Source organism: Oncorhynchus masou, chromosome 2 (genome assembly GCF_036934945.1).
Source record: "Oncorhynchus masou masou isolate Uvic2021 chromosome 2, UVic_Omas_1.1, whole genome shotgun sequence".
Lineage (NCBI taxonomy): Eukaryota > Metazoa > Chordata > Actinopteri > Salmoniformes > Salmonidae > Oncorhynchus > Oncorhynchus masou.
Window position 1 is genome coordinate 29,219,115 of NC_088213.1, and position 24,649 is coordinate 29,243,763.

Here is a 24,649-nt window from a genome sequence, read left to right on the forward strand (position 1 = left end):
ACAGATAATATCTTTCCAGTTTTGGAAACGTCAGAGTGTTTTCTTTCCACAGCTGTCAATTATATGCATAGTCAAGCATCTTTTCGTGACAAAATATATTGTTTAAAACGGGACCGTTTTTTTTATCCAAAAATGAAATACTGCCCCTAGAGTTCCAAGAGGTTAATCTCTTATTTAGGACAAAAACAAGGAGCAAGTTAGCCCAGGTAGCGCAGAGAGAAGCATCCTCAATGTAAAAAACACTCTCACAGAGGATCTGAGTGTGAGACTCCAAAGAGAGCTTCCAAAGGCAGCCACAGCTGGGGACATAGCCAATCAAATACACAGAGGGTGATTATCTCGCTATCTTGTTTATATGCCAGAAAATTAATTGTATCATAAAGTGGCTGTGTAAATGCAGAGGAAATCAAATCAACTGGTTTAGGGGATGGGTGGTAGGAAAGGGAGGATGAGAGGAGGGGAAAAGGAGAGGAGGAGGTGGAGGTTCTTGCTTGTAGTGTGATGTGGAAATGCACACATTCTGTTTGTACATTAGGTTTTCTTCCTTGAAAGTAGGGTGCAGAAATGGTTAAGTGCGTATTTTCCTCCTCAATTGAAGGATGTTTCTTTTTATTCTTTAAAATGAGTCTGTTGGGATTGCATGCGATTTTTGTTCATACGTGTTCGTACATGTTTTTGAACATGTTTATAAATGTTGTTTGTTCGTCTTTGTACATGATATTCATAAAGTTTGTGTGTGTGTGTGCGTGTGCGTGTGCTTGTGTGTGTGTGTGTGCGTACGTGTGTGTGAATAAGTGAAGGGGGCTTATGTTACTGCACCTGTGTGTACGTGTGTATGTATGTGTGTGGGTTAAGACGGTGTGTGTTTTGATGATGATTGATAGAACTCCTGGAGGGGTTTTTCTACATCAAGGTTAATGGCCTCCAGGCTCCTGCGTATCAAGACATCAGGCTGACCTATACTACACAGCTGCCTGCCAAGTAACAAACCCTCCTTCCCTGCCTTTGAAGAAAAGGAAGAGGGAGAAAAAAATAAACAGAGAGAGAGAGCAAGAGAGAGAGAAATAGACGTTGATTAATTATCAGTGATTAGACAACCAGCTCTTTATCACGTCTGAAGGATCCAAGGCAGATCTTTAGAGATGGAACTTCAGGTTCAGGGATATCTGGGATCAGTGTTGGGTTCGGAAGCGTTTGGAAGAACTATCATAATGGGACCACATGTAACCACATATTTCTTTACCGGTCTCTCTATGCATCTTCCTTTCTGGTGCCTTTGTTCCCCATTGATCACTTGTACTGATTACGAACTAAAGTGGTCATCTTGAGAGAGATGTGGTGGCTGAAGCAAAGGAAAGGGAGAGAGAGTCAGAGGAGGGTGGAGAGGGAGCGGGGGAGGTGGGTGAGCGGAGGGGTGCAGATATGACAGCCATTATTACACACAGCAGAGCTACAGCAGTCTGTCTCCTGAGACTCATAACATGTTCAAGGGAGAGGAAGAGAGAGAGAGAAAAATTAGCCAAAATAGGGAAAGATGGACACAGAGAGAGCAACAGAGAAGGAGATGTGGTCAGAGAGAGTGAGGGAGGAAGAGAAAGTAATGGAAGGAGGAATAGAATTCGACCAGAGCCGTCTCCAACCAACCAACCGCTCCACGCCGCCACACCTAGGTCAGCATTATGGTGTTCATGGATTTACGAGGCTTGCTGGACCTATCGTTGAGGGAAGCTCGCCTAATTAAAAACACTGCGGCGCACTGATGAAATTACCCCCTGCCCGCCTCATTTGCATACACGCCAGGGGATTAGCCGGGCTGGACTTGGAAGGAATCAATTTCCTTTGTGTTGTGTTCACGTTCCTCCTACTTCCCTCTGGCCGTGTTTTATTGACGTGTAAACACATCATTCTTCCTGCCTGTCGTTTTCACAATGTCCTTTTAAATGACATGTTTGCTTTTGCCCTCCCCGGCTGGAGTGATGAGGAGTACATTTTACACAGTAAACTGGAGACTCAGGGGCGCTGCAGCTCCTTTCCCCTTGGAGGTTGAGGTCTGTCTGTCTGTCCGTCCGTCCGTCCGTACGTCTGTCTGTCTGTCCTTCATAGGTAAACCACGTTTGAGAGGATGTCTGGTTTCATCTGGTTCCCCTCTCAGTCCCACTGGTCTACCTGCACTTCTAGATAACCTGACATAATTCGCTTCAATGTTTCTCTGGGAATATCTCTATCTCACGCATACACCTGTCCCCTGTACACACGCATGCACACGTCTGAACACACACACACACACACACACGCATGAACACACACACATGCATACACACACACACACACACATGCACACACACACACCACTCGTATGGCCAGGTGCTACGAGAGGGACCTTGGAAAAATACAATTGGCTCAGAACAGGGCAGCACGGCTGGCCCTTAAATGTACACAGGGAGATAACATTAATAATATGTATGTAAATCTCTCATGGCTCAAAGTGGAGGAGAGATTGACTTCATCACTACTTGTTTTTGTAAGAAGTGTTGACACACACACACAGTTAACACAGCTGTTCTATAATATACTATTTATTCAACTGTGCGACCAAGACACTATCCACTTTATATTTGTGACACAGTCATACTTGACATAGCACATTAATCATGAATACTGTATATCCTATTGTGTAGATATCAGTCTTATTAGTATGCATACGACTTCCTCTAATGACTTGTTCATTTTGATTGACCTCTGATGAATATTGTTTGATATTGTAATGCCATGTTGAGGGGCCAGCTCACAAGTATTTCACTGCACCTTTTATACCTGCTGCCAACTGTGTATGTGACAAATAACATTTGATTTGACACACACACAAAACAACGGTGTCACACAATGTGCTAGTGACACAGAGAGAGCAATCTGCAGTGGGAATCTTCGTTGCTGGGCGGTGTTCTCTGTCACTGTCACAGTACAGAGCCATCCCTCTCTCAAACACACATTCGGACATGAAGGCAAGCATGCACACACACCCTCCAGAGTCCTAATGTACTCAGACGGTCCCCACAGAAGACAGCCTACACCCCTAATTTTCTCACCATCTTCCTCTCTTTGTTCTGCTCTATCTGACCCCACTCACACACCTCTCTCTCTAACTCTCTCTCTCTCTCTCAGAACAGGAATGGCTGTGCCTGTGACAGGTACAGTTACCTCCATGATGTCCAGTAGTGAGTCCATCGTCTTTTTAAAGCACACTATACGTCTCATCAGACCCTTTCTAAAGACAGCAGGACTACCCCAGCTCCCTGAGGCTTCCAGTTGATTAGCACTGTGCTGACAGACAGACAGAAACAGAGAAATAATGGGTTGTCAATGAAAACACAGCTGTTAATGAGCTAAAGGGTTTGTCTTTGTCACTCAGAGACAGCGTGTTTCCTGGGGATGTGGGTGGTGGGAAAGATGGAGGGAGGGACAGTGTCAAAGTCACTGAAGAGAGAAGGAAAAAATGGAATTAGAGAGAGATTCTAATCAGATATACTGTATACCCATTACAGGATATCTATCCAACTGTCCCAATAGGTGATGGACAGTGATGTTCACTGTACTTCGACTTGAACAGATTAAAGGATAAACATTTGAAAGTTGAGATCTGGGCTCTTCGCTGGCCATGGCAGAACACTGACATATCTGTCTTGGTGAGACAAAACCTCAACTCTTCAGTGAAGAGCACTTTTTCCCAGTCCTGTCTGGTCCACCGACGGTGGTTTTGTGCCCATAGGCTACATTGTTGCCGGGGATGTTTGGTGAGGATGTTTGGTGAGGACCTGCCTTACAACAGGCCTACAAGCCCTCAGTCCAGCCTCTCTCAGCCTATTGCGGACAGTTTGAGCACTGGTGGAGGGATTGTGCGTTCCTGGTGTAACTCGGGCTGTTGTTGCCATCCTGTACCTGTCCCGCAGGTGTGATGTTCGGATGTACCAATCCTGTGCAGGTGTTGTTACATGTGGTCTGCCACTGTGAGGACGATCAGCTGTCCATCCTGTCTCCCTGTAGCTCTGTCTTAGGCGTCTCACAGTACGGTCATTGCAATTTATTACCCTGGCCACATCTGCAGTCCTCATGCCTCCTTGCAGCATGCCTAAGGCACGTTCACGCAGTTTAGCAGGGACCCTGGACATCTTTCTTTTGGTGTTTTTCAGAGTCAGTAGAAAGGCCTCTTTAGTGTCCTAAGTTTTCATAACTGTGACCTTAATTGCCTACCATCTGTAAGCTGTTAGTGTCTTAACGACCGTTCCACAGGTGCACGTTCATTAATTGTTTATGGTTCATTGAACACGCATGGGAAACAGTGTTTAAACCTTTTACAGATCTGTGAAGTTATTTGGATTTTTACTAATTAACTTTGAAAGACAAGGTCCTGAAAAAGGGATGTTTCTTTTTTTGCTGAGTTTAGAACCATAGAGTATATCATATTTCCCAGCATGCTCTATTGCATGGTGATTTTCAGAATTGTTTATTTTAATGTGTTTTTGCATGGACATTGATTGATTGATAAATGGTATGCTACACAAAGATAAATATTGTACATTTTTTGTAAACTAAACCAATTTGTTAATAATTTGACTCATTGCACCCATTACTGAGATGGTTGTTCCAGTTTAGACCATTGAAGTAGTATCAGTTTTCCATCTTCCCTACCATGGCAGTCATTCTCAATGCAAATTGCAGGTGATAAAAACATCCATTTGTAGGATATCCTAACTCTGGCTGGATTCCAATAGGAATTGAACATCACTTTGCAAGCCAACATAGTGTGACTTGCAAGCCTGATGTGGCCTGTAAACCAGGAGTTTTCTAATAACACTGTTTTTGGGTATAACATGGCCCTCAATGAAAGGTGTTATGATATACTGTATGGTTCTACATAGCACCTTCTAAGACTGTACGGAAGCTCAATTGTCACCTGAAACAATTATCCCTCCTGCTATTCTCCTGTCACTGTTCTGTTCTTCATCTGCTAATAAATCCATCAAATTTTCTATCACCACACACACCTCAGCCCTGTCCTGTCCAGTCCTGTCCTGTCCTCCCATACACAGTAATAATCACCTCTAAGCATGTGTAAGAGCTCTAATCCTCTGGGAACACACAGCAGGCTGCCAGTCGTCCCGTCTTCCCCCTCACCGTGTGTCACCACGTCCCTTTGCTCAGCTCAGCTTTGCTGGAGGCCTAAGGTTTATTTCTGACAGCCACATTGGACCCAACACAAAGCCGACTTGTAATTGACAGGGTGGCAGGAGGGATAGGGTCTAGGAGGGTGGGAGGTATCTATCAACCCCTGATAAATGTTCATTAGAAGTGCTGTGGTTTGGTGCTAGGAAAAAGTATTTCTGAACAGATATTTGTGCATTATTGTGCTTGTGACTGTCTGTGAACTAGCGCACACATCTCTTTGGGTGTGTGTGATCTCTCATCACAACATTATCTGTTGCGCGCGCGCACACACACACACACACACACACACACACACAGCTCTCTGCCACCAGTAAAGTGTTTAGGTGTGTTTATTACTCTTTACCTCTGGCTGGCGGCTCTGTGTTGAACTTTTGTAGGGGGTGAGGTGGATGCGCAGGGCATGCCTGAGGCAGCAAAGAAACTTCTCTACATCTCTGTGGACTTAAGTACCGCTTCTATCATCCTTTCCTCATATAGTCATCATCTCCATTTCCTTGCTATCCCTCTTCCGCTTTTTCATGCTTTTCAGGGACTTCAGTCAGTATTTCTGTTCTCTCTCTTCCTCTATACTCTCTCTCTTCTCTCTTCTACTTTTCATATTTAGTCATTTAACAGGCACCCTTATCCAGAGTGACTTGCAATCAGTGCATTGATCAACTAAAGGTAGGTAAAACATCACATATCACAATTATTGCAATTGTGACTTTCTTCAAAATAGTCCCTTCTCTCTGTCCTCCAGTCGTGCTGCTCCGTCGGCTGAGTTCTCAGTGGACCGGACCCGTCACCTGATGTCCTTCCTCACCATGCTGGGGCCCAGCCCTGACTGGAACGTGGGTCTGTCTGCAGAAGACCTCTGCACCAAGGAGTGTGGCTGGGCCCAGAGGGTTGTCCAGGATATGATCCCCTGGGATGCAGGCACTGACAACGGGGTCACCTATGAGGTCAGTGACCCCCTCAAAATGTCACAACTACACGCTCTAATCTTCACACTCTCTCTACCACAGTGATTTTAACCATAACCCTGGAGCACAAGCCCCAGACATCACTCACACCACCTACTGTATAAAATCACACTTCTTATAGGGCTGGGAGTTCCCAGGGTCCTCACGATACCATATTACCACGATACTTAGGTGCCATTATGATATCTATTGCGATTCTTATTATTCGATACTGCAAAGCGATGTTCCAAACATCTGCTGCAGAGGGACAAGAGAGAGCCATGACAAAACGACTTTTGATCAGTTCATGGAAATAAATGTGCTGAAAACAAATTGGCTCAGTATTTAAAAAGAAGATGGAGAACAAGCTATGAAGGAAAAATGCTAGAATTTTGGTGCCTGTACAGCCGACTAGCACAAAAATAATATTAAGATATTGTCTTGATATTGAGTGGACAAAACATTAGGAACACCTTTCTATTATTGACTTGCACACTTTTGCCCTCAGAACAGCCTCAATTCAACAGGGAATTGACTTTACAAGGTGTCGAAAGCTTCTTACATTTGTGTCAAGTTGGCTGGAGGTCCTTTGGGTGGTGGACGATTCTTGATACAATGGGAAACTGTTGAGCGTGAAAAACCCAGCAGCATTGCAGTTCCTGCCACATTGAAACCGGTGCGGGAGGCACCTACTACCACACCCCGTTCAAAGGCACTTCAATATTTGGTCTTTTCCATTTACCTTCTGAATGGCACACATACACAATCCATGTCTCAAGGCTTAAAAAATCCTTCTTTAACCTGTCTCCTCCACTTCATCTAAACTGATTGAAGTGGATGGAACAAGTGTCATCAATAAGGTACTATAGCTTTCACCAAGGTTCACCTGGGCAGTATGTCATGGAAGAGCAGGTGTTCCTAATGTTTTGTACACTGTATATATGTCAATATATTATTTTCCATATGGACAGACTGGTTGAGGAGAGTCTATGACTGTGCTGTGTGAGCTCACAGACAGACCTTTGGCTGATCCCTGGGAGTTCACAGACGAACCTGTTGAACTGTTACTCCCCTGTTTGATTTGGCTCGCCCCACCAATGACCTTACTCATATCAAATGTCTGGAGCCTCAGACATACTTACGGTGTACTTGGGTGGAAGAAAGAACACGTTGTGTAAGAATCGGTCAAGAGTTATGAAATGAGGTTGTAGAGTGTTTTATTATTGAACGGTGTCTATATATTTTAGTGGTCTCTGTTGTTTCAGGAAGCCTGAAGTTGATGTTTTGAGTTGTTAAAACAGCTCCTGGTAAACTCCTGTGGTGTTCTCTCTCGCTGTGTGACTCTGCTCTCCACTGGTGTGAAACAGTAGGATGTATGTAGTCACGTAGCAACCACATTCTGTACATTGTAATTGAATCAGAAGTTCACAGGTGTGAAAGATGTTGATCACCATAAACACAACAGCACTTTTACGAAGTGACATGTCAACCCTTCATGTTCAGACTAGTGGATGGCTTGTTTTCCCGTGCCTTCAGAAGCCCTGTGGCTGTGTTTGCTGTGTTAGCCCCCTGCTGGCAGACGCTTGCTGCAGACTAATGACAACAGTTTCACCACATAACCCCATAACTCACAGTGTCCCTGACCAAGATCGATGGATTCATGTTGTTTTAGTGGATGTGGCTTTGTGACTTGTATAATCTAGGTTTGCCAGTCTTAGGAGGACGTATGTTTTTTGTGCTGGGACGAGTCTTTATTATAGATGTGTTGTATACCTCCATAGTGCACATGAAGAGACCTATTGCAACCTTTCAAGGTTATCTGCAAATACATATTTCATCACTGACATCATGACACTGTTCCTCAATACTACAATGGAACACATATTGACATGAAAAGAAAAGTCATGTATCTATGTTGACTCTTCATTTGTGTGTGTGTGTGTTCTGACCTCCAGTCTCCCAACAAGCCCACAGTCCCTCAGGAGAAGATCCGCCCCCTGACTAGCCTGGACCACCCTCAGAGCCCCTTCTACGACCCTGAGGGGGGCGCCATCACCCCCGTGGCCAGGGTAGTAGTGGAGCGCATCGCCCGAAAGGTCTGTTCGTCCAATCATCTCTCTCCATTTCTTCCATTCCTTTGGCTGCTATATCTCTCCCACTTTTGTTACCTCGATCCTCTTTCTTTGCTCACTTCAATTCCTATTTCCATCCTCTTTCTGTCTCATGCTCTACTCACTCCTCGTGTTCTTTCCCTTCAGCTGTCACCAACACAACCTGATTTCATGCACGTCAAGGCATTGTTTGAGGTTCGCTCTAAGATCTCAAAGCGGTTACAAACGTTTGATTATTGTGCCTGTGTTCATAACGTTGTTTCGGTATACGACTCGAAATGAGAAGGTAAACAAACAGCACAATGGAACATATTGGTGCATTGAACTAGAGATGTCAACTTAAAATCTTCAGACACTGAGAGGAAGATACATATTTTTCAGTCAGAAGAATGTAGCTTTATTTGAACTCCCTCTGCATTGTTCCAGTGTCTAACTGAAGACGTTGTGGGTCAATGCAGCTGTAGATATAGATGTTAGTTGTATAGGTGCAGTTTGAAGAGAACAGCTGTTGAACAGTGATGTAAATGTCAGTGGACTATAGCATTTACACAGCATCCAACCTGGCAGACTCAACTGGAATCTCTCCATCTACTCATAGTCTTTATCAATATATTGATCCTCACACACTGAAGCACAATCCTGCTATGCCCTCCGTCGTACCATCAAACAGGCAAAGCGCTAAGATTGAATCGTACTACACCGGCTCCGACGCTCGTCTTATGTGGCAGTGCTTGCAAACTATTACAGACTACAAAGGGAAGCGCAGCCGCGAGCTGCCCAGTGACACAAACCTACCAGACGAGCTAAATCACTTCTATGCTCGCTTCGAGGCAAGCAACACTAAGGCATGCATTAAAGCATCAGCTGTTCCAGGCGACTGTGGGATCACGCTCTCCGTAGCCGACGTGAGTAAGACCTTTAAACGGGTCAACATTCACAAGGCCGCGGGGCCAGATGGATTACCAGGACGTGTGCTCCAGGCATGTGCTGACCAACTGGCAGGTGTCTTCACTGACATTTTCAACATGTCCCTGATTGAGTCTGTAATACCAACATGTTTCAAGCAGACCACCGTAGTCCCTGTGCCCAAGAACACTAAGGCAACCTGCCTAAATGACTACACACCCATAGCACTCACATCCGTAGCCACGAAGTGCTTTGAAAGGCTGGTAATGGCTCACAACACCATTACCCCAGAAACCCTAGACCCACGCCCAAACAGATCCACAGATGACACAATCTCTACTGCACTCCACACTGCCCTTTCCCACCTAGACAAAAGGAACACCTACGTGAGAATGCTATTCATTGACTACAGCTCAGCGTTCAACACCATAGTACCCTCAAAGCTCATCACTAAGCTAAGGACCTTGGGACTAAACACCTCCCTCTGCAACTGGATCCTGGACTTCCTGACGGGTTGCCCCCAGGTGGTGAGGGTAGGTAGCAACACATCTGCCACGCTGATCCTCAACACTGGAGCCCCTCAGGAGTGCGTGCTCAGTCCCCTCCTGTACTCCCTGTTCACCCACGACTACATGGCCAGGCACGACTCCAACATCATTAAGTTTGCAGATGACTCAACAGTGGTAGGCCTGATCACCAACAACGACTAGCCAGCCTATAGGGAGGATGTCAGAGTCCTGGCCGGGTGGTGCCAGAACAACAACCTGTCCCTCAACGTAACCAAGACCAAGGAGAAAAGGAGGACCGAGCACACCCCCATTCTCATGGACGGGGCTGTAGTGGAGCAGGTTTAGAGCTTCAAGTTCCTTGGTGTCCACATCACCAATAAACTAGAATGGTCCAAACACACCAAGAGAGTCGTGAAGAGGGGACGACAAAGCCCATTTCCCCTCAGGAAACTAAAAAGATGTGGCATGGGTCCTCAGATCCTCAAAAGGTTCTACAGCTGCAATATCGAGAGCATCCTGACTGGTTGCATCCCTGCCTGGTACGGCAACTGCTCAGCCTCCGACCGCAAGGCACTACAGAAGGTAGGGGGCCTCTACACCAGGCGGTGTCAGAGGAAGGCCCTAAAAATTGTCAAAGACCCCAGCCACCCCAGTCATAGACTGTTCTCTCTAGTCTAGGACCAAAAGGCTTCTCAACTGCTTTTACCCCCAAGCCATAAGAGTCCTGAACAGGTAATCAAATGGCTACCGGGCTTTTGGCATTCCCCCCCTCTTTTAAGCTGCTGCTACTCTCTGTTTATCATATATGCATAGTCACTTTAACCATACCTACATGTACATACTACCTAATCGACTAATCGGTGCCTGTATATAACCTCGCTACTGTAACGGCTTTCGTCTGGTGAAGGAGAAACGGACCAAAATGCAGCGTGGTATTTTTGATACATGTTTAATGAGGAATGAAAAAACAAACTAAACAAAAACAACAAACGGAACGTGAAAACCTATACAGCCTATCTGGTGACAACAAACACAGAGACAGGAACAATCATCCATGACATATGGCTGCCTAAATATGGTTCCCAATCAGAGACAACGATAATCACCTGCCTCTGATTGAGAACCGCCTCAGGCAGCCATAGACTATGCTAGACACCCCCAAGACAAAACACACCACAAAAATCCCATGTCACACCCTGGCCTGACCAAATAAATGAAGACAAACACAATATATACGACCAGGGCGTGACAGAACCCCCCCCTAAGGTGCGGACTCCCGGACGCATATCAAAACAATAGGGAGGGTCCGGGTGGGCGTCTGTCCATGGTGGCGGCTCCGGCACGGGATGTGGACCCCACTCTATCATTGTCTTAGTCCTTCCTCCTCGCGTCCTAGGATAGTCCACCCTTGCCGCCGACCATGGCCTAGTAGTCCTCACTAAGAAACCCACTGGACTGAGGGGCAGCTCGGGACTGAGGGGCAGCTCGGGACTGAGGCAGCTCTGGACTGAGTGGTAGCTCGGGACTGAGGGGAAGCTCGGGACTGAGGGGAAACGCGGGACTGAGGGGAAGCTCGGGACTGAGGGGAAGCTCGGGACTGAGGGGAAGCTCAGCACTGAGGGGAAGCTCAGCACTGAGGGGAAGCCCAGCACTGAGAGGAAGCTCAGCACTGAGAGGAAGCTCAGGCAGGTAGTTGGATCCGGCAGATCCTGGCTGGCTGGCGGTTCTGGCAGATCCTGGCTGACTGGCGGATCTGGAAGAGTCTGGTTGACTGGCGGATCTGGAAGAGTCTGGCTGACTGGCAGATCTAGAAGAGTCTGGTTGACTGGCAGATCTGGAAGAGTCTGGCTGACTGGCAGATCTGGAAGAGTCTGGCTGACTGGCAGATCTGGAGGAGTCTGGCTGACTGGCGGATCTGGAAGAGTCTGGCTGACTGGCAGATCTGGAAGAGTCTGGCTGACTGGTGGATCCTGGCAGACTGACAGATCTGGCTGCTCCATGCTGACTGGCGGCTCTGGCAGCTCCTTGCAGACTGACAGCTCTGGCGGCTTCTTGCAGACTGGCAGCTCTGGCGGCTCCTTGCAGACTGGCAGCTCCTTGTAGACTGGCAGCTCCGTGTAGACTGGCAGCTCCTTGCAGATTGGCAGCTCCTTGCAGACTGACAGCTCTGGCTGCTCCATGCAGACTGGCAGCTCTGGCTGCTCCATGCAGACTGACAGCTCTGGCTGCTCCATGCAGACTGGCAGCTCTGGCTGCTCCATGCAGACTGGCAGCTCTGGCTGCGCTGAACAGGCAGGAGACTCCAGCAGCGCTGTAGAGGAGGAAGGCTCTGGCAGTGCTGAACAGGCGGGAGACTCCAGCAGCGCTGTAGAGGAGGAAGGCTCTGGCTGCGCTGAACAGGCGGGAGACTCCAGCAGCGCTGTAGAGGAGGAAGGCTCTGGCAGCGCTGAACAGGCAGGAGACTCCAGCAGCGCTGTAGAGGAGGAAGGCTCTGGCTGCGCTGAACAGGCGGGAGACTCCGGCAGCGCAGGAGAGGAGAAAGGCTTTGGCTGCGCTGAACAGGCGGGAGACTCCGGCAGCGTAGGAGAGGAGAAAGGCTCCGGCAGCGCTGAGCAGGCGGGAGACTCCGGCAGCGCAGGAGAGGAGAAAGGCTCCGGCAGCGCTAGAGAGGCGAGGCGCACTGTAGGCCTGATGCGTGGTGCTGGCACTGGTGGTACTGGGCCGAGGACACGCACAGGAAGCCTGGTGCGGGGAGCTACCACCGGAGGACTGGTGTGTGGAGGTGGCACAGGATGGGCTAGACCGTGAAGGCGTACTGGAGATCTTGAGAGCAGTGCTGGCACAGGACGTGCAAGGCTAGGGAGGTGCACAGGAGGCCTGGTACGTGAGGCTGGCACCATCTTCACCAGCCGACTAACACGCACCTCAGGACGAGTATGGAGCGCTGACCCACGTGCCATCAAATCCCCGACACGCTCCGTTGGGCGAATTCCATGCTCCAACACCGGCTCTGGTTCTGGTCTCCTCCTTGGCTCCTCACGATAAACAGGGAGAGTTGGTTCAGGTCTGACTCCTGACTCTGCCACACTCTCCCTGAGCCCCCCCCGCCCCCCCCCAATAAATTTTTGGGGCTGACTCTCGGGCTTCCTTCCGCGCCGCCGTGCTTGCTTCGCCAACCTCATTCTCTCGTAACCCTCTGCACACTGCTCCATCGAATCCCAGGCGGGCTCCGGCACTCTCCCTGGGTCGACTGCCCACCTGTCTATCTCCTCCCAAGTTGTTTAGTCCAGATATTGTTGCTCCTGCTGCCGCTGTTGCTTCTCCTCATACCAGCGCCTCTCAGCTCTCGCGCCTCCAGTTCTTCTTTGGGGCGGCGATATTCTCCAGGCTGAGCCCAGGGTCCATCTCCGTTTAGGATTTCCTCCCAAGTCCAGAAATCCTTATTATGTTTCTCCTGCTGTTGCTGTTGCCTGTTACCACGCCGCTTGGTCCCGTTGTGGTGGGTGATTCTGTAACAGCTTTCGTCTGATGAAGGAGAAGCGGACAAAAATGCAGCGTGGTATTTTTAATACATGTTTAATGAGGAATGAAAAAACGAACTAAACAAAAACAACAATTGGAACGTGAAAACCTATACAGCCTATCTGGTGACAACAAACACAGAGACAGGAACAATCACCCACAAAATACTCAAAGAATATGGCTGCCTAAATATGGTTCCCAATCAGAGACAATGATAATCACCTGCCTCTGATTGAGAACCGCCTCAGGCAGCCATAGACTATGCTAGACACCCCCAAGACAAAACACACCACAAAAAACCCATGTCACAACCTGGCCTGACCAAATAAATGAAGACAAACACAATATATCCGACCAGGGCTACTGTTGTTGTTTTTATTTTATTTACTTATCTATTGTTAACCTAATACCTATTTTGTTACTTAAAAATTGCACTGTTGGTTAGGGCCTGTAATTAAGCATTTCACTGTAAGGTCTACCTACACCTGTTGTATTCGGCGCACGTGACAAATAAACTTTCATTTGATATGGAATCACACACACACAGCAACCCCCCCCCACCAGCAACCCCCCAGCCTCACACACACAGCAACCCCCCCAGCCCCACACACACACAGCAACCCCCCAGCCCCACACACACAGCAACCCCCCCCCCAGCAACCACCCCAGCCTCACACACATCAACCCCCCAGCTCCACACACACAGCAACCCCCCAGCCCCACACACACAGCAACCCCCCAGCCCCACACACACAGCAATCCCCCCAGCCCCACACACACAGCAACCCCACCAGCCACACACACACACCCTATCACTCTGATCGTTTGTCACTTACCCTAAGCAGACCTCTGTTGTTATGACAGCTGAATGCCATTATCAGCATGTCCCCATATCCCCTTAAATAACTAAATATGCTAGCTAGATAGCGACAACGTGTATCTGTGAGCTCCAGCGAAGGTGAGAGGATGTATCAGCTGACCTCCCTGTTTACCCCCTCTTTGTCTGATAGCCGCCAGAGGCAAACGGAGGATCTTATCACAACAGAGTAGTATGTATTCCACAACGCAGGCCTGTGTTTGTCTGTCCGCAGGGAGAGCAGTGCAACGTCGTGCCTGATAACGTGGATGACATTGTGGCTGATATCGCCCAGGACGAGAAAGAGGAAGGTCTGTGTCTCTCTTTATCTCTCTCTCCCCTCTGTGTCCCTGTATCTCCCCAACTCTGCCAACAAAGGTTGTAACAGAGGAGCGATAAGCAAGAGAGAGGAGAAAGGCATGTCTCTCGCTCTCTCTCATTCTCCCTCTGCCCGTCTCCAGGAGTGTGAGATTAGAACCAGAGCTTGAGAAACAGTTGAATTAGTTAACCCAGCATAATCATCCTCCATGTTGCCTCTCTCTCTCTCTCTCTCTCTCTCTCTCTCTCTCTCTCTCTCTCTCTCTCTCTCTCTCTCTCTCTCTCTCTCTCTCTCTCTCTCTCTCTCTCTCTCTCTCTCTCTCTCTCACGGGAATGCTGCACAGATGGAATTGTAAGCAGATTTGATCAGTAGTGGCATTTTCAATAAATCAGTAATGCTGCATTTGAGATTGTTCCAATTGAACTTTCACTCCTTAACATGTCCCAGGAACAGAGATGTTTGATTTGTGTCAGATCAGTGTTTCAATAGCACATCACTTAGTGAATAGGGGCTTAGGCACTCAACACACACCTGAGGAAACACATAACTAGTTATGACTTTGAACGTTTGTGTTTGTGCCCTTCATTTGATTAATGTCCTTCTCCTTCCTCTCTCTCTCTCTCTCTCTCTCTCTCTCTCTTCTCTCTCTCTCTCTCTCTCACTCTTCCTCTAAACCCTCCCCTCCTCTGCCACCCTTTCTCTCCCTCCATCCCTCTCTCTGTCTTGCTGTCTCTCTTGTTCCCACTTTCCCTCCCTCCAGACGACACTCCAGAGACATGCATCTACTCCAACTGGTCTCCCTGGTCAGCCTGCAGCTCAGCCACCTGTGACAAGGGCAAGAGAATGAGACAGAGGATGCTGAAGGCCCAGCTGGACCTCAGTGTACCCTGTCCTCACACCCAGGACTTTGAGCCCTGCATGGGGCCCGGCTGCAGCGACGAGGGTCAGTATGTTGGATGTACTAAGGCAGCTCATGAGACATGGCGGGGTTTCGAACGGTTAACCTCAGATTTACAAGCTGATATATTAACCACCCCCGTTACCACCCCCGTTACACAAATGTATATTGACATGAACTCATATAGTGCAATACAATCTAGGATACAATCTGGAAATGTGTATTTTTTTGTTGTTGCTGTCTTGGTGTATAAACACCCATCCTAAAACAACATCCGACCAAGTCCCTGTATGAGCTCTAGGAGCTTTATTAGTGTGGACGTCATCTTTGTTAGCATTTCATAGGTTATTGTAAAGAGTCAGACAGGGAAAGGTAAAATCTGGTTTACTGTAGGTCTTTATTGGTGTTGGGTCATCGATAAAGCCCCCAGCTCGTTTGTAGCTCAGCCAATAAAGTTGTAGCAGCATAGAGGTGAGAGGGACACTGTGTTTTTGAGACAAGCCTATAAAATGTGTAATGGGCTAAAGCTGCTGGGAGGCCACAGTGGATACTAAGGCTTTATTAAAAGACATATAACAAGTTATGAGAATACACACAGGGGGCATCACGTCTATGCTGCTTGCAGTGAAAGACTAATGAATAATAAAGGCTTGGGATGTGTGTGTGTGTGTGTGTGTGTGTGTGTGTGTGTGTGTGTGTGTGTGTGTGTGTGTGTGTGTGTGTGTGTGTGTGTGTGTGTGTGTGTGTGTGTGTGTGTGTGTGGTGGGCGGGGTGTGTGTAAGGGTCCCGTACACACACACATGGGCTCTTATTCGGGGCTCTTATTCATGATATGCTTATTAATAATGATTCCATTAATGATTTGCTAATCTTATTAATGATGAGCTGCTTTATTGAGCAGAATTGAATGAGTCTTTCAGTCTGGAGAGGGAGGGTTTATCCTCCCTCCCACCTGAACATAATGCAAAAACAACAGGGGGTTGTTTTTAATGAGGAGAAACATTTCTGTTGCATAAATGTGTTCACAGCTCATGCATTTTCCAAGCTCTTGGGTAACACTGTGGGTACAGGCATACTGGTACAAGCTTTTGGGTAACACTGTTGGTACAGACATACTGGTACAAGCTTTTGGGTAACACTGTGTTGTACAGGTGTACTGTTACAAGCTTTTGGGTAACACTGTGGGTACAGGCGTACTGTTACAAGCTCTTGAGTAACACTGTGGGTGCAGGCGTACTGTTACAAGCTCTTGGGTAACACTGTGGGTACAGGCGTACTGGTACAAGCTTTTGGGTAACACTGTTGGTACAGCTCTTGCTCTTGGTAACACTGTTGGTACAGGCGTACTGTTACAAGCTTTTGGGTAACACTGTGGGTACAGGCGTACTGGTACAAGCTCTTGGGTAACACTGTGGTACAGGCGTACTGTTACAAGCTCTTGGGTACACTGTGCTACAGGCTGTTACAAGCTTTTGGGTAACACTGTGGGTACAGGCGTACTGTTACAAGCTTTTGTGGGTACAGGCGTACTGTTACAAGCTTTGGGTAACACTGTGGGTAACACTGTGCTTTTGGTAACACTGGGGTACAGGCGTACTGTTACAAGCTTTTAACACTGTGGGTAACACTGTGCTCTTGGGTAACACTGTGGTACAGTGGGTACAGGCGTACTGGTACAAGCTCTTGGGTAACACTGTGGGTACAGGCGTACTGTTACAAGCTCTTGGGTAACACTGTGGGTACAGGCGTACTGGTACAAGCTCTTGGGTAACACTGTGGGTACAGGCGTACTGGTACAAGCTCTTGGGTAACACTGTGGGTACAGGCGTACTGTTACAAGCTCTTGGGTAACACTGTGGGTACAGGCGTACTGGTACAAGCTGGTACAAGTACTACTTGCTCTTGGGTAACACTGTGGGTACAGGCGTACTGTACAAGCTCTTGGGTAACACTGTGGGTACAGGCGTACTGGTACAAGCTTTGGGTAACACTGTGGGTACACAACACTGTGGGTACAGGCGTACTGTTACAAGCTCTTGGGTAACACTGTGGGTACAGGCGTACTGGTACAAGCTCTTGGGTAACACTGTGGGTACAGGCGTACTGTTACAAGCTCTTGGGTAACACTGTGGGTACAGGCATACTGGTACAAGCTCTTGGGTAACACTGTGGGTACAGGCGTACTGGTACAAGCTGTTGGGTAACACTGTGGGTACAGGCATACTGGTACAAGCTCTTGGGTAACACTGTGGGTACAGGCGTACTGGTACAAGCTCTTGGGTAACACTGTGGGTACAGGCGTACTGGTACAAGCTCTTGGGTAACACTGTGGGTACAACAGGTGTACTGCAAGCTCTTGGGTAACACTGTGGGTACAGGCGTACTGTTACAAGCTCTGTTACAAGCTCTTGGGTAACACTGTGGGTGCAGGCATACTGTTACAAGCTCTTGGGTAACACTGTGGGTACAGGCGTACTGTTACAAGCTCTTGGGTAACACTGTGGGTACAGGCATACTGGTACAAGCTCTTGGGTAACACTGTGGGTGCAGGCGTACTGTTACAAGCTTTTGGGTAACACTGTGGGTACAGGCGTACTGGTACAAGCTCTTGGGTAACACTGTGGGTGCAGGCGTACTGTTACAAGCTCTTGGGTAACACTGTGGGTACAGGCGTACTGTTACAAGCTTTTGGGTAACACTGTGGGTACAGGCGTACTGGTACAAGCTCTTGGGTAACACTGTGGGTACAGGCGTACTGTTACAAGCTCTTGGGTAACACTGTGGGTACAGGCATACAAGCTCTTGGTAACACTGTGGGTACAGGCGTACTGCTTTTGGGTAACACTGTGGGTACAGGCGTACTGGTACAAGCTTTTGGGTAACACTGTGGGTACAGGCATACTGGTACAAGCTCTTGGGTAACACTGTGGGTACAGGCATACTGGTACAAGCTCTTGGGTAACACTGTGGGTACAGGCATACTGGTACAAGCTCTTGGGTAACACTGTGGGTACAGGCGTACTGTTACAAGCTCTTGGGTAACACTGTGGGTACAGGCGTACTGGTACAAGCTCTTGGGTAACACTGTGGGTGCAGGTGTACTGTTACAAGCTTTTGGGTAACACTGTGGGTGCAGGCGTACTGTTACAAGCTTTTGGGTAACACTGTGGGTGCAGGCCCTACTGTTACAAGCTTTTGGGTAACACTGTTGGTACAGACGTACTGGTACAAGCTCTTGGGTAACACTGTGGCTACAGGCGTACTGGTACAAGCTTTGGGTAACACTGTGGGTACAGGCGTACTGGTACAATCTCTTGGGTAACACTGTGGGTACAGGCATACTGGTACAAGCTCTTGTAATGGCCATGAGCTGACATGGATGCTCATAGACTCCTACTGTCTTATTATGATAAATGAAACTAACAGAAGGTCCCATGATGTAGATGCATTATACACTGGTTGATTATGTAAAGTATGATGTGGCTACTAACACTGTAACGACATTAAAATCCTGAATGCAACTCAAATGCCATATCTGACTGTGACCTTCTGCACTTTGCCCCCGACCTCTCAGAAGGGTCCACCTGCACGATGTCAGAGTGGATCACCTGGTCTCCGTGCAGCATGTCATGTGGGATGGGCCTGCGGTCCAGGGAACGCTACGTCAAGCAGTTCCCTGACGATGGCTCTGTGTGTACCTTGCCTACTGAGGAGAACGAGAAGTGTATTGTGAACGAGGAATGCAGTGAGTAGCTTTAACCCCTAAAATAAATGGTTCACAAAGTAATTTATCACAAACATTGCTGCATTTACCAATGTTTTAGTTTTTAATCAGGTGAACAAACATTTTCCGAGGTATAGGAAACTTTTGATTAATTTGTGTATGCACTTTTCATACAAACAAATCTATGTATTTCTATGCTGTAGATAAATGAGGCTCATTGTGTGCATCAATTCACAGTGGAAGAGCATCTGCTAAATTATTCAAATGTATTGTTCAAACTATTAGGATGATGTATAATTATGCCTGATTACAGGACAAAGTATTACATATGTGGATTAAGTTCTGTCTTTCCCATTGAACACACCCACTCTCCTTCTCTTCTTCTCCCACACCCACACCCCTTCTTCCCTCTCTCCTTCTTATTCGCTCCTCCTCTTCCCTTCCCCCTCTCCGCCTTTTCCCCTCTTAACTGTCTGATCCCCCCTCTCCCTCTTTTTAGCCCCCAACAGTTGTCTGGTGACAGAGTGGGGTGAGTGGGACTCCTGCAGTGCCACCTGTGGGCTGGGTATGAAGAGAAGGGAACGCATGGTGAAGATGCCTCCCCCGGACGGCTCCATCTGTGGTGCTGAGGTGCTGGAGGTGGAGAAGTGCATGATGCCAGAGTGTCGTGAGTAACACACACACTCACACACACGCACTCACACATACACATACGCACTCACACACGCACATACTCACACGCACGCACTCACACAGATAAGCATAAGCAGGCTTATACAAACAAACATACACATGCACACACACGCTCATCTGTACACACACCTGCACACTTACACACACCACAACAAATGCCAACTACATGAAATCAGATAGACACTGTGTGTGACACTGATTCTGTGTGTGCACAGACACTATTCCCTGTATGCTGTCTCCGTGGTCTGACTGGAGTGACTGCAGTGTGACGTGTGGGAAGGGCATGCGGACGAGGCAGCGCGTGCTCAAGTCTCCTGTGGAGCTGGGAGAGTGTACAGAGGACCTGGAGCAGGTGGAGAAGTGCATGCTGCCAGAGTGTCGTAAGGAACACACACACACACACACACATACACTGGAGCAAACCTACTTTATTCATGTGTGGACACCAACTGAAACAGTACTGCACATGTGTAATTCATGATAATGCTGATTAGTATCTTCATTGTGCAACCTAACATCCATCTGCTTATAATACTCTCCCTATCATATCCAAATGCATACACACTTAAAAGACACGTGGCTTGTTAGGGTGTACACATCTGGTTGACATCTGCGTTAGGGGTGCCCATAGACTCATCTCCAGTCCAAACTCTCCCAGATAGGGTTATCATGAGAATACCCTGGTGGGTTATTAGCTGGTTTATATGAGAGTGAACAGCTTCCTCAAGCTGCTCCTCCATTAGAACCCAGAAGTGCCCATGTGCTCTTACATTTAAGCCTGACTTAATCGGTTATATACAGTTGAAGTCGGAAGTTTACATACACCTAGGATGGATATAGGACTGGTTTTTACTGTGGATATAGATACACAGAGTATCTATATCCACAGTAAAAACCAGTCCTATATCAACATAACCTGAAAGTCCACTCAGGAAGGAAGAAGCCACTGCTCCAAAACCGCCATAAAAAAAGCCAGACTACGGTTTGCAACTGCACATGGGGACAAAGATCGTACTTTTGGGAGTCCTCTGGTCTGATGAAACAAAAATAGAACTGTTTGGCCATAATGACCATCATTATATTTGGAGGAAAAAGGGGGAGGCTTGCAAGCCGAAGAACATCATCCCATCCATGAAGCATGGGGGTGGCAGCATCATGTTGTGGATGGTGCTTTGCTGCAGGAGAGACTGGTACACTTCACACAAAATATGTCATCATGAGGTAGGAAAATTACATGGATATATAGAAGCAGCATCTGTAGACATCAGTCAGGAAGATAAAGCTTGGTCACAAATGGGTCTTCCAATGGACAAGGACCCCAAGCATACTTCCAAAGTTGTGGCAAAATGTTCTATGGACAACAAAGTCAAGGTATTTGAGTGACCATCAGAAAACACTGACCTCAATCCTATAGGAAATGTGTGGGCAGAACTGAAAATGTGTTTGCGAGCAAGGAGGCCTACAGACCCAACTCAGTTACACCAGCTCTGTCAGGAGGAATGGGCCAAAATTCACCCAACTTATAGTGGGAAGCTTGTGGAAGGCTACCCAAAACATTTGACCCAAGTAAAACAATTTCAAGGCAATGCTACCAAATACTAATTGAGTGTATATAAACTTCTGACCCACTGGGAATTTGATGAAAGAAATAAAAGCTGAAATAAATCATTCTCTCAACTATTATTCTGACATTTCACACTCTTATAATATTGTGGTGATCCTAATTTACCACAGGGAATTAATACTTGGATTAAATGTCAGGAATGTGAATAACTGAGTTTAAATGTATTTGGCTAAGGTGTATGTAAATTTCCGACTTCAACTGTATATTCTAGTCAGGTACGGGACTGGCAGACACATTACCATAGGAAAATACTATCTTTCTCCTCTCCTTTCTCCTGTTCCCTAGAAAATGAGGGAGCTAATTTAAGGGTTGTATTGTGAAGAAAGGGATTAAAAGGCAGAAATAACCAGCTTTAACTTCGGCACACATGTCATTGTATTAGGGTGAAAAAGCTTGTTAACTGGTCTTCCCTCAGTCTTGGTGAGGGGATAAAGCTGGCCGTATTATTCTGCCCAGCCCTAATCATCCTTGCAGTTCTTTAAGAATGTTCCCGTTATGGACATAAGTCAGAGAATCTGTTTCCAGGGGATTCATATTGTGTTATGTTTAGAACAAGGAACACTAATGCAAAGTCATGAGGTGTATCTACAAGCTTTCTTCCCATATTAACTCTTCAACTTTCTTACTCCATGCTATCCCCCTCTTCATTATCTCCCATCCCCCCTCTCTTCTGTCTCTCTTACTCCCCCCTCTCTCTCTCTCTCTTTGTACAGCGACAGACTGTATGGTGTCAGAGTGGACGGAGTGGTCTGAGTGTAACAAATCCTGTGGTAAAGGTCACATGATAAGGACACGCATAGTGAAGCTGGAGCCCCAGTTCGGAGGGGACTCGTGTCCCGAGACAGTACAGAGGAAGAAGTGTAAGATCAGGAAGTGTAACCGCGATGATGGCCAGGGCCAGGCCATCAGCGACGAGAAGAAACGACGCAAGGAGGCGAGGGAGAAGAGGAGGAGCAAACAGGGGGGTCCACAGGGGGAGGAGACCATGTCACCTGCTGAACACCCAGGTTGGTGGGACTCATTATCACCACCATAACCATTGTTAGCAGCAGTGTTATAGTCATTATCATTTGCATCATCATCGACTATGTAATCATCATCACTGTCATCACATATTATAGCAAGCTAAATTATAGAGTGTGGATACATGCATATATATAATATTATATATAAATATAATAGTTTGATTAAAATGTTTACATGCAATGCAAGAAGAATGATTTCCCTAATAACTCTGTTTACATGGACACATCTGAAATCAGGCTCCCTGATGGCACTCTGATAAATGTAAAAAAAAAATACATTTAAAAAAGTTCTACCACGGCGAACATGTTATTTGTGAGAAGCATATTTGATTCTGAGTTGGGACATATAAAGTTTGTATGAGAAAACTACTTCTAAGACATGTACATTCAGTTGTTCCGAACACACTTTACTCGAGGGAGGCACTCGGCTGGTGCTATCACATTCACAGGTCAAATACACCGCTGGCACACCGATTAAGGTGTTTACATGTCCTAATAATGACTTATTTCTTTTGACCTTACCCCGATTAAGATGAGCAGAGGAATTTGTTTACATGACTATTGAATATTCTGCCAACTGCCATAATCAGTTTAATATTGCATATGTGTGCATATTGCATTAGTGTGCATATTGCATTAGTGTGCATGTAAATGTACTAATAGAAAACTAAATCACAGTCAGTTTTGATAGTCAGTATCTTCAATATGATCATTGCTATTCTTTAACATGGAACAATTTTCAATGAAAATGTATAAACTCTCTCTCTCTCCTTCTCATCAGGCTGTAAGATGAGGCCGTGGTCCAGCTGGACGGACTGTACCAAACTGTGTGGCGGGGGGATCCAGGAGCGGCTCATGACAGCCAAAAAGAGGCTTAAGAGCACCCAACTCCCCAGCTGCAAGGACAGGAAGGAGATCCGAGCGTGTAACGTGTACCCCTGCTAGATGGACCAAGGTGGGCAGGACGGGGATGGGATGGGTACGGAGTGGGTGGAGGTTGCCCATAAACACTGGTGTGAGCTCAGTTGTTTTCCCCTCTGACAGTTCAGGTTAGGATTGGGGATTGTAAACTGATCCTAGATCTGTGCCTATGGGCAAGTTGGTTATGGGACGGAGCGTTAGGTGGCATAGTGTCACTCAATGATCCAATGCACTCTGTTTAGGGCTGGCACGGACCTTAATCTCTCTTGGTTTAATCCAGGGCTGAGTCTGAAGATTCTAGATTGGGGAAGGTACACTGGTTCTGTATACACCTCTAGTCAGAGGTTGGAAAGAGTTTGGCAAATTCTGAAATGACCCATCCTTCCAGGTCAATGGTTATGGGTTATTTTACAAGAAGGAAGGAAGGAATTCCCTTGGTCTCTTCTCGAGCCTAAAATAAACAGCCATTTTGAGAGAGGATCTAGGCTAGGCTTCCCCAAATAATGCCTAGCCTATGATGAACCTGACTGATTTCCCTCTGTGTGTACAATAAACTAGCTCTGTTACATATAGAATTATTCTGCAAGATTACTGTAAACTTGTTGTGGTATAATATTCTTGAATAATGATAATGTTGAAAACACCAATTGATTTAATAAGCGATAGTACTGTTAGGCTATATCCTGTAGTATCCTCTTTGGTAGTGTATAATCCCAGAATTTAAAGCACAGTTACCCAGCCATTCCAGCATTTTATAAACCTTCAGATAAAAAATGTGTTTCTAGGATCAAGAACTCTCCTGTATGACTTTTTACTCTGCTGTACTACTGTTCATGTAGACACACCGCAACGGAAATCTCTATGATTTTGTGCATTGTTATTATAAGATCATTTTTATTTTTTTTGCTGTGGATTTTTTGATAACAATATCACCCAAGAGTCTTACCCAAGTCTTGTGTAGGTGTTTCTTACGTGTCTTTACGTGTCTTTTTCCTCTGCTCCTCTAACATATTAATATTTTGGAATATATCACCTTTACAATAAAAGTAAATGTTAGAAATTGTCATATGGATGTTTATTTTTGTTTGAATACCATTTAAATTGAGGTAAATGTTTACAAACAATACATAAACCAATGCATTTCATAATCTTGGCCACTAGATGGAGACTATAAGCTGATTAGAAGTGAGTTCTATTTGGTTTGACAGGTGGAGTCAGTACACCAGTAGGTGCCATCTAAGCCTGTGATATTTCAAAACACTTTGGCCATACATAGTACTGTAACAGCATACTTGATTATCATGACCCCTTTCCTCAACCCATAACCAGAGATATGTGAGTGTCTAGGCAGGGAGCTGCATAAGCAGCACAGTAACA

At 46.6% G+C, this 24,649-nt stretch overlaps 1 protein-coding gene across 2 annotated transcripts in view; it reads left to right on the forward strand.

Annotated features, from left to right (window-relative positions):
* LOC135558346 (spondin-1-like) overlaps window positions 1–24,329 on the forward strand; it is a 149,325-nt gene extending 124,996 nt beyond the window's left edge. Inside the window, exons 8-16 of one of the 2 annotated variants that reach the window (XM_064992091.1) lie at window positions 5,942–6,164; window positions 8,120–8,260; window positions 14,304–14,379; window positions 15,148–15,330; window positions 18,860–19,030; window positions 19,509–19,676; window positions 19,918–20,082; window positions 22,040–22,333; window positions 23,133–24,329. In XM_064992091.1, coding sequence (XP_064848163.1) covers window positions 5,942–6,164; window positions 8,120–8,260; window positions 14,304–14,379; window positions 15,148–15,330; window positions 18,860–19,030; window positions 19,509–19,676; window positions 19,918–20,082; window positions 22,040–22,333; window positions 23,133–23,296 — 1,585 coding nt within the window. In that variant the 3' untranslated portion in view covers window positions 23,297–24,329. The remainder of the gene's footprint in view (window positions 1–5,941; window positions 6,165–8,119; window positions 8,261–14,303; window positions 14,380–15,147; window positions 15,331–18,859; window positions 19,031–19,508; window positions 19,677–19,917; window positions 20,083–22,039; window positions 22,334–23,132) is intronic. The other variant, XM_064992099.1, reaches the window with a different exon arrangement.
* Window positions 24,330–24,649: the final 320 nt, after the last annotated feature.